At 42.9% G+C, this 12,850-nt stretch overlaps 1 protein-coding gene across 5 annotated transcripts in view; it reads right to left on the minus strand.

Annotated features, from left to right (window-relative positions):
- Positions 1 to 3,278: 3,278 nt before the first annotated feature.
- Positions 3,279 to 12,850, minus strand: part of LOC147152020 (pro-neuregulin-2, membrane-bound isoform-like) — a 79,953-nt gene continuing 70,381 nt past the window's right edge. For all 5 annotated transcript variants that reach the window (XM_086023605.1, XM_086023602.1, XM_086023603.1 and 2 more), the window contains 2 exons: positions 7,985 to 8,168; positions 3,279 to 6,150 (listed from right to left, as the gene is read on the minus strand). In XM_086023605.1, the coding sequence (XP_085879731.1) occupies positions 5,674 to 6,150; positions 7,985 to 8,168 (661 nt within the window). In that variant the 3' untranslated portion in view covers positions 3,279 to 5,673. The remainder of the gene's footprint in view (positions 6,151 to 7,984; positions 8,169 to 12,850) is intronic.

Here is a 12,850-nt window from a genome sequence, read left to right on the forward strand (position 1 = left end):
ATGTTTACCACTCTAGCTTGCCTTTTAATAAAATTAAATAAGCGTTTGTTAATTGAGGACAAACCAATTCAGGGTGTCCCCCGCCTAATGCCCGAAGACAGCTGGGATAGGCTCCAGCACGCCCCGCGACCCTTGTGAGGATAAGTGGTATCGATAATGGATGGATGCATAACTGAGGACGCTAGTTGTTGAAGCTTAATTGGTGGAATTCTTTCTTGATGTACAACTTAGGTTGTTCAATAGTCCAGGGTCTCTATTGTTGTATCGTGTGCTTCATAATGGACGAGAAAGCCATGCTGTTGTAACACGTCAAGAAAGTTGCTTGGCATTGTCTTGCTGAAATAAGCAGGGACATCCTTGATAAAGACGTTGCTTGGATGGCAGCATATGTTTCTCCAAAACATGTATGTACCTTTCAGCATTAATGGTCCCTTCACAGATGTGTACCCATGCCATTTGGCACTAACACAGCCCCATACCATCACAGATGCTCGCTTTTGAACTTGGCATCCGGATGGTTCTTTTCCACTTTGGCCGGGACAACACATGACAATCCATGATTTCCCAAAACAATATGTGGGCTCGTCAGACCACAGCACTTTTCATGGTAGAGTTTTAACTCTCACTTGTAAATATACAGTAGCTACAACTTGTGTTAACTGACACTGATTTTCTGAAGTCTTCCTGAGCTCACATGCAATATCCCTTACACAATGATACTGTTTTTTATTGCAGTGCAGGTCTTGGGCATTAATGTTGGTTTTCGGCCTTGCCGCTTACATGCAGAGATTTCTCCAGACCCTCTCAAACTTTTGATGATATTACGGCCTGTCGATGATGAAATCCCTCAAATCCATGCGGTTGCACATTGGGAATCATACTTAAACGTTGGGATTATTTGCTCACGTACAGTGGGCGACGAAAAGTATTCAGACCCCTTGAAAACGTTCACTTTCTGTGTCCTTGCAGCCATTTACCAAAATAAAAGTTCATTTTATTTCTGATTAATGTACAATCAGGACCCCTTCTTGACAGAAAAAAACTGAAATGTAGAATTTTTTGCAAATTTATGAAAAGTAAAAACTGATATATCATATGGTCATAAGTATTCAGACCCTTTGCAGCGACCTTGCACACAGCTAAAATAACAAAGGAGTGGCTTCAGAACAACTCTGTGACTGTTCTTGACTGGCCCAGCCAGAGCCCTGACCTAAACCCAATTGAGCATCTCTGAAAAGACCTGAAAATGGCTGCCCACCAACGTTCACCACCCAACCTGACAGAGCTGGAGAGGATCTGCAAGGAAGAATGGCAGAGGAGCCTCAAATCCAGGTGTGAAAAACTTGAAGACTCATGACTGTACTCCCTCAAAAAGGGTGCTTCTACTCAATATTGAGCACAGGGTCTGAATACTTAAGACCATATGATATTTCACTTTTTGTTTTTTAATAAATATGCAAACATGTCTACGTACATTTCAGTTTTTTTCCTGTCAAGATGGGGTGCTGAATCTACATTGTATAATAAAACTAACTTTTTTTTGACAAACGGCTGCAATGACACAGAAAAAGAAAAATTTCAAGAGGTCTGAATACTTTCTGTACCCATGGTAGCTGTTTACAAAGTCACCCCATCTTTGCTTTGAACGCCTGAGCCTTTTGGGTATGCTGCTTTCATGTTTAACCCCCCCAGAAACATTTGTCAGTTTGAACATTAACTACCTTGTCTTTTTGTACTGAATTCAATTGAACATACTGTAAGTTGAAAAGGATTTGCAAATCATTGTATTCAGTTTGTAAATCTTACAAAATATTTGGTGCTTCAGTATCTTTAACTTGTCCTCATTAAATATTTGCCTCCCTCTTTTAGACACGTCAAGAATATTTAGTCGAGTCAAACGACACCATGAGTTTCAAGATACGCTCTCTGGAAGAAATGATAAAGGTTGGTCACTAAGGGAGCAACATTTCATCCAAATTGAATGCTATTATTAAGAGTTCCATAAGTCTGACTGTGTAAATATGTTTATAAACTTCTTAGATGTTTCCAGAGAGAAACAATGAGATTGACAGTTTTTTTGAGCTGTTAAAAGCAATGTTCAAGTGGGATCAGAGAGAGAGAATTACACCTGGCAAAATTCTCAAGCATCCATTCATCACCCGAAGTTACATCTACAACAGCTCCCACCTCAGCTTTTCTCAGGGACTTCATCGGGCCCTACGAGCAGTCACCAACCAGACCCCCATGAAATGCAACAAACTGGGCTGCAGATGCGTTGCTGTTTCTACACCATACCCACATGTAAGGAACAAACACCCTTCAAAGACTAGGGGAATGCACTGTATCAAACGTTTATTCACCTGGATGAAGAAAAGCATTTTATTGTTACTGCTTGAAGGTGGGTGCGCAGCCAAGATCCATTAGGTCACAGAGCCCGGACATTCTTCCTTCCGTTGTGTATGTGGACTGAAAACATGCCTATTATTGCAAAATTATGTCTAAGATGTTGATGTAAACACTCAATCAGAATTTTCTTTTATTTCCCCCAGCTACTATGCTAATTGTGTTAAGTACATTGTACAATTTCGACCAAAGTATTCTGTCTCCGCTGACATTACAGACCACTTGAGTAGCTTAACTGTGATTGAGATTGTTTGCTCAAATGATGCAACGTTGGTGTCACAGATGGGCCTTTTTTTTCCACTGAATTCCCTTAAACGACTATGGGGGAAATTTATCAATTTGTAAATATATTGCATTAGTTTGGGGGAATCTGAATGTTCTGAACAAATGTTACCATGCCAGTGCCGTATACAGCAAAATAATGGGGCCTCAAAGAGATGTACCGTAGCCGAGGTCTGCATTGATGTAACTCAATTTCCCACAGTTGACATCATTTTGTTCTTAAGACTGCAATTTAGATGAGACTGGTGCTCATTGCAGCCAAGTAAGCCACTGTATTTTTCTTCAATTGCGTGAAAATATCAATTGCACAGAACTGACCAAGTTCTGAAAAATCATTTAAACAACTAATCAATGATTATGCCCATCACTTGTTTGACACTATGATTTTTTTAAATTCCACTACTGCCAGAATGTATTGTTGACCTCACCTTGACCAGATCCTTTGAATAAGGAACCATCTTCAAATGTGGTGGACTTGACTTTACTGGATGAAACTGGAGGAACTTCAGTGAGAGAAAGAAACAATCATCTTTATTTTTTCATAAAGATGACAGGCCTTTTTTTTTTTTTTAAATGGTAGGAATAAAGTTTTATTTTTCATATGAATAGAGCGATTTTGGAGTTATTGTCTTTAACATGTTTTTCTTTCTTGAAAAAACTTGCCAAAAAATCTAACATATTCCAAGAACGATGGACATGAAGATAAGGGGATTTATTGCTGAATGTTAAAATGAATACACTGTTTTTTTTCACCAAGTGGAAAAAAAAGAAACAGTTTGCTGACTGCTTAATCCATGCACCCAACTACCAGTACCACTAGGACATGCAAGGGGGAGGAGAAGAAAGGGAGTTGGTTAAAAAAAAACCACACACACACATGATCGAGCCAAATTGCGTGACATACACAGATATGGAAGGCCGTTGCATGTGTTTGTGTGTCCTCGTTTACGTAAGTGTATGTGCTTGGTTGTGTATGAAATGTGTGTAGAGTGTGTCAAGGTTGGAGGGGAAAAGGGTGAGGAGAAAGAGGGTGGGAGTGTTAACAATTCAACTAGCTCTAGAAGCACACTACCCTCACTTGCAGTATTTCCACATTGCAAATCCCAGATAAGATTACAGTGATAAGACAAAACTAGGCAGACCTCCGAGCCATGAAGCCAAATAATGTTTTTGTATATATAATTCTAATATGATACCCCTGAATTGAAGGGGTTCCTCTTTTTAAAAATACTTTTTTTTTTTTTTTTTTTTGCGCCGTGATCCATGCATCTCCTGTGTGAAAACAATGTAAGAGTGTGAAGATTATTGTATTCGACACATTGAACCTGGAGGGCTCTTTTAACCCAATGTACTGTACATATTTGAAATATAAGGGTTTCTGGCGTCATCACCCAACTATAATAGTGTGCAGAAGATGGGGCCTTGATTCTTGATTCACAAATGCTTCTGAAGGTCTCTAAGGGGTAAAGAAACATGAATGTGTGGGGATGGTGGAAGGGGCAGGCGGAGACATATATAGAACGGAGCATTCAGTCAATATGACCAAGCAACACAAGTTTACCAATAAAAGTATTGAAATACATATCAAGGATGCAGAAATTAGTGTTACACCAGTGATTGGCTTTGAGCTAAATGAAAAGTAAAGCCAGCCTTAATGTGAATACATTTCTTTCCCAAGAGAGCAGTGAAAGGTGTTCAGAGTTTCACAAACATTCCAGTAGCGCTAAAAGAAATGAACCCAGAGTGAGCCTGGGAATGTGTGCTACGCCCCTGCTGCATCAGATGTGAACAGATGTAGTCTCGTTTGCAACATGCATGGCCACTTTCACACAGAGACAGCCATTGGATATAGATAAACAAACAAAAAAAACAAAACAAATCTCTTCCATTTTCTTTGCACACGTTCTAAACTGCAGCCCTGACCTGAACGCATCAGACTTGGTCAAGGAGAGTGAGGGGGGTGTGATTCTGGCCTGCGAAATGAGAGGTTGCTCAAGTCTTTTGGCTGTAATGTGATGGGGAAGTCCTGAGACACAGTGCGGCTCTAAGCTGCTGGCATAGGAAATATGTGGGCTTGGCAGTCCACAGGAGGCCAGAATCAGGCTGGATTTCAACTGGTGGGTTTCGGTGGGCGGCTCCCTGGCCAATGACTGCTCACGAGGGAAGGGTCAGTGCAATGGAGCTTCTGGCAGCGCAAGGATTGGTGAAAGGAACGTGCTAGTAAAACAAGACACCAAGCATATGAGGTGCACGCATACTGTACACACAGACTCAAAACCAACCCGTGTTATGGCAGCACCCTGATCACGACCATGAGAATGTGATGTGGCACCCGCAGTCACAATTCCATTTCAAATCAGGCAGTAAATGAATGATGCATGTTCATCCAAAGTGACAAAACTACACAGCACACCCAAATGCATCAGTGAGATGAGCGCTTTGCGTGAATCAAAACTATGTAAACAGACACCTTTTACACAGAATGACTCAATATTGCATGATGACATAATCAGATCACAGTTCAAAAAGAGGAGGACCCAAATCAGAAAAAAAAAACCTAAAACAAAGCAAAAGTAAGGAAGAGGATCGGTCTATATAAAAATGAGAAGTCTTTATAAGAAAGGCTACAAAACTCAATGGGACCTCCGACTTCAGCACACAGCAAAAGGCACCACAATATTATTCTATTTAACTTGTGAAAAAATTGGCACATAATTCTCATATTCTCATCTCTCATACTGCTGTAAATCAAAAAACCTTTACATATAAATATTTCCCCCCATTATAAAAAAGTCTTTGCTGTTAGCTAGTAGACAATTTTTGCTGAAATGAAAATAAATATTTCATTTGTTTACAATATCTGTCTGTTATACAAAATAAAAATATTTCTCCTTGGTGCAGGTCTCTAGTCCAGAAGGAGGAAGAGGTGTGTGGGAGGTGGAGTGGTGTGTGGGGGGGAGGGCAGGGTTGCATGGGGGCGGAGTAGTCTTAAAGGGGCATGTTGTCTGACTTGAAGCGCTGCGATTGTGAGCTGCGACTCTGCCCGTTGCTTCGATTCCCTGGCCGACTCAGCCCGCGCTGAGTCCGTGTGTCGGCCCCTGACGATGAATGGAAACCTGGCACAGTTAAAGGCAGGTCCATGTTCATGTTCTGCATACTGAGGAAAGGCGTGCGCTCTCCTTGAGCTTCGTCTTCCTCCTCCTCTTCCTCTTCCTCCTCTGATTGGCTGAAGCTCTGTGACCTGTAGTCCCGTAGGCCCGCTGACCTCTGAGATACATGTCCGTTGAGGCGGTTGCGTCGCGGGCGCCGTCGACTCCGGATGGGCTCCCTTGAGGAGGCGTACTCCTGCGTGGTCTCGTAGGCCTCTTCATCAGGGAGACGGTAGGGGCTGGATGGGAGACTTCCTGTGCTCTCTGTCAGGTAGGGTCGACGCGGTCGTCGAGGCTGCCTGTACAAACTGCGATCCTGAAACATAGAAGACCCACTTGCCAGATATTTGCTAAACCATGCAATAAACAGTATCTGGCAGAGGGTAAACCAGGTGCACAGCGCACTGCACACATCGATTCTTAGCATTTCAACCGATTTTTAAAGAGAAAGACCACACATGACGAGAAAAAAAATTGTTCAAAAAATCGGAGACATCCAAAAATGTCTCTAACTTTGATCGGAGGGGTGTGAAATGCTTACATTTGGCTCAATTATCAGCATATGTGGACTGCGCTGTAGGTCTTACATTGTTATCTCTGATGAGGGTCTATGTGACTCAGCACTTGACTTTTACATTTATTTATGTAAATGTATCATGGTAAACTTCATGGTAAAAAAAAAATCAAAAAGACACTGCCCGTTGATATAATGCATTTGAGTGTTCATAATGTGATCTTGCAATCCTCACTATGGCTGGTGAAACACTGCAGGTGTAAATGCCCAATTTTCGATTTAGTGCCAATACTGAATCCATTTGCTCACTACGTAGTTCCATGTAGGTACTTGACTGACGTGACTAGTAAACAATAATAAATGATACAATTGGTTTGAATTTCACACCGTTAAGTTAGCCTTGAACAATAATAATAACAATAATAGTCATCATCATCATCATCATTATAAAATAGATTTAGAATTCAGGGTAATTATGCCAGTTGCCCATCCCTGTTTTAGAACAGCTGAGGGTTATGTAATACATTTTCCAAGAGGGGCATGAGCAACTGGAAAGGGTAACAAAGGCCACACCAACATGTTACCATCAATTGCGTTCCATATGAATTTAATTTATTTAAAGCATTCCAATTGATTTCTTTTAATCAGCTGCTATATAATATTGTACAGTATGTGTTGTTAGGGTGTATTCCCCATCTTTATCACAAATGAAGTGCTGCATATTGATACTCATGTGTTTCCAACCCTGTTAAATACTTGTTGATAATCATTATGACAAAACATTAACAAAATCAGTGTTATGAATATGATTAATAACAACATATAATTGGAGGTAATTGGGGGCGGCACGGTGATCGACTGGTTAGCACGTCCGCCTCACAGTTCGGAGTTCGTGGGTTCGATTCCGGCTCCGGCCTCCCTGTGTGGAGTTTGCATGTTCTCCCCGTGCCTGCGTGGGTTTTCCCCGGGTTCTCCGGTTTCCTCCCACATTCCAAAAACATGCATGGTAAGTTGATTGGACACTCTAAATTGCCCCTAGGTGTGATTGTGAGTGCGGATGTTTGTGATTGGCTGGCAACCAGTTTGGGGTGTCCCCCGCCTACTGCCCGAAGACAGATGGGATAGGCTCCAGCACTCTCCGCGACCCTTGTGAGGATAAGCGGTATAGATAATGGATGGATGGATGAAGGTAATTGAGCAGATTGGTTATTTCAGAAGTGTGTACTGACTTTGTTTTCGTCAGTACGTAAGAAGTAGTTCCCAGTTTCAAAAAGGTTGGTGACCCCCTGTGCTAACCACTACCCCATACAGTGTAATACAATGTTGCAGTTCAGTACAGTACATCTAAAGCCCTTTTACATGCCTGAAGTGGGCCCGAATCTTTTGTGCTTGAGGCTTTTTCTTTCTTTTTTTTAAAAGCATATTCCAAAAGTGATGCGCCTCAACAAGGTGTTTTAAGAAGAAAATAATTTACACTGACTTGACACAAGTCTTAATTTATGTTACTTGTATTACAGTGAAAAAAAAATCTGAACAAGTGAGTGTGGGTCTGTGCGTGTGTGCGTGTGTGTGTGTGTGGTTGGGTGGCAGGTCATCTAGCATCCTGGAAAATTATGTAGAAATGTTGTGTACATACATCAGGGCATCTTAGCAGCGGCTGGTCGTCATCTCTGTGGTAGGCTGCTGCGGCAGGTGGTAGGGAGAGGGCGTGGCTTGTGTTGGGTGATGTGATGTGGAAGGTAGGAACCTGGGGCGGAAGCGACGGGTAGTGGAACTCCACCGGAGACAAGCGAGCTGGTGTGGTCAGCGCGGACACATATCTGCATGGTGATAGAGAGTCAGCACATTATCACAATGTTCACTCATTCACTAGATTCACTCTTTTAACTTTAACTTGAAATGTGTCCAGAGAAACAGAGCGGCATACATCTGTTAAGTTAGTTCTCCCCTCCAATTCGACCCTTGTAAAACCTTCAGAGGTGGCAAAAGTATAGTCTGTTCAGATAGTGAAGTAGAAGTTCAGATACATGTGTAAAAAAACAACTCTGGTCAAAATACTGAGTCAACTCCTGTACTTGTATACCAACACACAAACAGAAAAAGATAGTCACTGCGCACAACAAAAGCATCTTGCTCGCACACAAAATTTGTCTTTATTATAAACTCACATAGTGCTATTAAGGGGGGGGGGGAAATCACTTTACCTTTGACCAATGTTGCCTCTAATTGTTTATGTGTTTGAGCATTCACACAAACTGAGAATTCCTTGGACCATGATGAGCAACATCAGACATGCACCCGGTCAGTCACGGTCCTCCGGCCGCGACCTGGGTACCCTTGTCCTTCCGTCCTAATTCATAAAAATTATCTGCCCGTCCTTTTAAAGCGGTTCTGTCCTTTTGTCCGCACCTCCCCACCTTAAAAAAAAAAGCGTCCATGCATGATGCCGTGTGAGAGAGAGATGGTTTTATGTGTGTAAGGAGACGAAGTGAGCGAGTCGAGAGTCATAATGTAACAGCTTTATTTAACAGCACTCATTATTTAATGTCAATGCAGCGGATGTGAAATAGGTCAGTGTTCAGACTTCTGAATTAATGGACACATTTATGTAGCTGTTGGCCAATGATGATGGATCATAAACATGATCAATGGTTTCTTTTAAGTCTCGCACGTTTATACTTCATTTATTTGCTATTCTTTTTTATGGCTCTGTGAATGTCGTGTAGGTGCAAAGGTTACAAATACCAACTGATTGTCATCTGTCATTTTACCTGAACCGTCAGGAGCACACAGCCCGTGGCTATGTAGCCATTTTGCTATTTGTATGCCTTCATTAGCATCTACCATTGTGTGTGTCCGTGTGTCTGTGTCAGTACTGGCAGCTAATGAATTAGGGGGTGTTTATATATTTGTGATTGGCGGACGCTCGTGCACGGGGGGCGCATCAAGGTGCTCACGTGATCAATCGTAACAAAAATAAGTAACTGATACTTTACGTTTGACTAGAGTACCAACAGTGGTGTATTGAATCTTTTTTAAATGCTGCATGGACTCCAAAGAATTTAGTGAAGTCTGTGTGTAAGCGAGCTTAAGTAGCGCATTTCTTTGGTTACTGACAGGCGGCAGAGAGCCGCTGTGCGCATGAGCCAATAATAGAATTATGCATTATGGGTGATGTAGTTATTTATAGTCGGAAATTATTTTGAATATCCATCCATTATCGATAACGCTTATCCCCACAGGGGTCGCGGGGCGTGCTGGAGCCTATCCCAGCTGTCTTCGGGCAGTAGGCGGGGGACACCCTGAATTGGTTGCCAGCCAATCGCAGGGCACACAGAGACAAACATCCGCACTCACAATCACACCTAGGGGCAATTTAGAGAGTCCAATCAACTTACCATGCATGTTTTTGGAATGTGGGAGGAAACCGGAGCACCCGGAGAAAACCCACGCAGGCACGGGGAGAACATCCAAACTCCACACAGGGAGGCCGGGGCCGGGTCCGAACCCACGACCTCTGAACTGTGAGGCGGATATGCTAACCAGTCGACCACCGTGCCGCCTATTTTGAATAAGTTTTATTAAAATAAAATTACATGTGTTGTTAAAATAAAGAATATGTGCTATACATTTTCAACAGTGGCAATGACTTGACAATACTTATAAATACATATCTTGTATAATAATCCTTTATAATGTAATTTATTAGTATAACATATGTAATTCATTAAAAGACAACTGAATAATTGTGAAATCATTTTTATCTGTTTTATGACCTGTGGTTCTTTGTTCAATAAACAAACAAAGACAAACACAAGTTGTAACATTGTGTGCTTCTGATGAGTCTTTTCGGAGGGCATAAAATAAAATATCCGAACAGTCAGTCTCTGAACGGATGGGCGCAGACGCCCAGTCCAGGGAGCGCTTCCATTGAGCAACCCAGGAGTCAGGACAAACACCTTTTTATTCTGTGATGGGGCAAGAGAAAGCATGTCACATTCACACAGGTAACGGAGCAATCTCCCACTTGTACAAAAGCTGACACTGCTTTGACGGGAAAGCGCAGCTACGTCACAAAAGTGCACCTGTGTGTCTCATTAATAAATGTCCCCCTTGCTACAACAGACAATGCAGAACCGACAAGCATATTTACAAAGTGGTCAATGTAGATCAGGGGTGTCAAACTAATTTTTGTTGCGGGCCACATAGTGGTTATGGTGTCCCATGGAGGGCCGTAATAACCGTGGACCCATTTAAATGTACAATCGCCTTATATTATCACATATACACAACAAATTGATGGATAACTACTTTTGAAATCAGAAGCCAGGAAGTAATTTGTTCAACAAAATACAATCATGTATTTTAAAGAAGGCATTGGTAACAAATGCTTGCAATATCTCATATGTTGTGTTGACAGTGAAGACAATTTCAAAGGAACCAGAGCTGGGCAGTCCGTCCCTGGGCCGGACCGGTCGGACCCTCCGGCCCGGCCTGATGCCCATTTTTGGGGCGGAGGGGTGGGGGGTTACAAATTTAAAAAAATGGCTGGACTAAGCATGGCCGGAAGTTGATTTTAGTCTGGCCCAATAATTGGACCTCATGCGTGTGACGTGCTCGCGAGGCAGCCAAAAATCATCTCAGCCTACTCGGTGAAAGGCTTCTTTTTGACTTCTTTCTCCTCCCGCGTCCGCGCGAGCGACAACTGTTGTTATAGGGATTATGGTATTGCCCCTCCGCCACCTCTTGTAATGGTATGCCCCAGTTGCAGGTGGGAGGCGTGGGTTACGTGATGTGACGATAAGGAAATACAAACACGCTTGAGCGCACGTTGCTGTCTCACATGTTGCGATGACATACAGTTTCCCACACGGAGACGGATGAGCCACGCAGTGTTGCTGCTGCTGCAAAGTCCCATCACTCAAAGTAAACAAGCTACTCACCCATGTTCCCCCTTAGCCGCCAACTTCCAGATCGTTTTCGCAATCAAATTAAATGCATCGTCTAGTCATCCCTTTATGGTTGTAGCAACCACGATATGCATTGTTGTCGCTGTCTTTTTGAAGCAGCGCCCCCCGACTTGTTTTAAAACAATTTATGTCCACGAGTATATTCAGACGCTAGCACATCAAGGTGGAGTTCATGCACTTTTTCTTCCGGAAATATGCCATAGCAAACCTGCAGCGTATAGTGGTTTGCTGGTATGCTTTTATTTTGAAAGCCGGGAAGGAGGGGAAGTGAGCAAAATAAATAAGTAACTTGACTACGACTTCTGCGACTTCTTCTTATACGACACTTCTCTATAATCATTGGACCCAAATAATTATACAATACGATAAATCCATCCCCAGGGCTCGCAATGCAAGGTAGCACGCAGTTGGGTAAATACTACTGGCACATTTGAAGCGTGTCCACAGCGGATTCGAATAGTAAATTAGCCAGCTAATGATCCTTAAAAAGCCTCTGCCTCTCCCGCAGCGACGTCAATCACGGACGTTTTTTTTGGGGGGTATCGGGGTTGGAATGGGGCAGGGGCAGACAATGTTTATGAATATGGCCGGAGGGTCGCGGCCGGAAGGGTACCTAAGTCAAGGGTAGAGGGTCGCGGCCGGACCGGCAAAAAATGGTCAAGTGCCCAGCTCTGAAAGAAACCTGTGAAGTCAACACACATGATTTGCCTTCGCGGGCCACACAAAATGATGTCGCGGGCCGGATCTGGCCCCCGGGCCTTGAGTTTGACACCTGTGATGTAGATTAATAATACACCTAAATAACCCTTGAATTGTTTAAACAGAATATGTCGAGTTTTGAGAATGTTCACAAATATTTACTGGGCTACATATGACATGGCCAGCTACAAGTACCCGGACAAGAAAAAAACATACCAGGGTGGGAGAACCCTAATTGAGGAGCTTATTATACCTGGTATGTTTTTACTTTCTTTAGTTTTTTACAGCTGTTGAACTTCGACAAGACGGTAATATTTGTTTGCACTAGCTTTAGCACAACTAAGGCTATGTACTCCTCCAGCAACAGTCAAGCAACATGCTGTGCTGGCGTTGACGCTGGGTCTCATCACTTGTCGCACTAGTAGAATTCGCACTGTATCTCCTGTAGAAAAATCTCCTGCGCAGTTGGGTAACTAATGGCGTGTTTGAGGAGTCAATTTTTGTCGTTTGCCTATTTCGCAGAGTAGGTTGATATTAACTTTGGTCGCCTCGCGACCACATCACACGCACGAGGGACGATTAGTGGGCTGGACTAAAATCCACTGCGCCCTTGCTTAGTCCTCCCCTTTTTTAAAAAAAAGTGTCACCCCCACCGACCTCTGTCCCAAAAATGGGCACCCATCCAGGACACAGGGACGGACCGTTCCGGCCCCGGGACGGACTGCCCAGCTCTGGTTATCTTATATACATCGGACAGATGAAACAAAACGTGTAGATGTTGTCTCTAACCCTAACCTAGAGGTCGGCAACCTTTTACAAAGAGCCATTTCGAC

Source organism: Filicampus tigris, chromosome 2, assembly GCF_054856515.1.
Source record: "Filicampus tigris isolate MCC_2025a chromosome 2, RoL_Ftig_1.0, whole genome shotgun sequence".
Lineage (NCBI taxonomy): Eukaryota > Metazoa > Chordata > Actinopteri > Syngnathiformes > Syngnathidae > Filicampus > Filicampus tigris.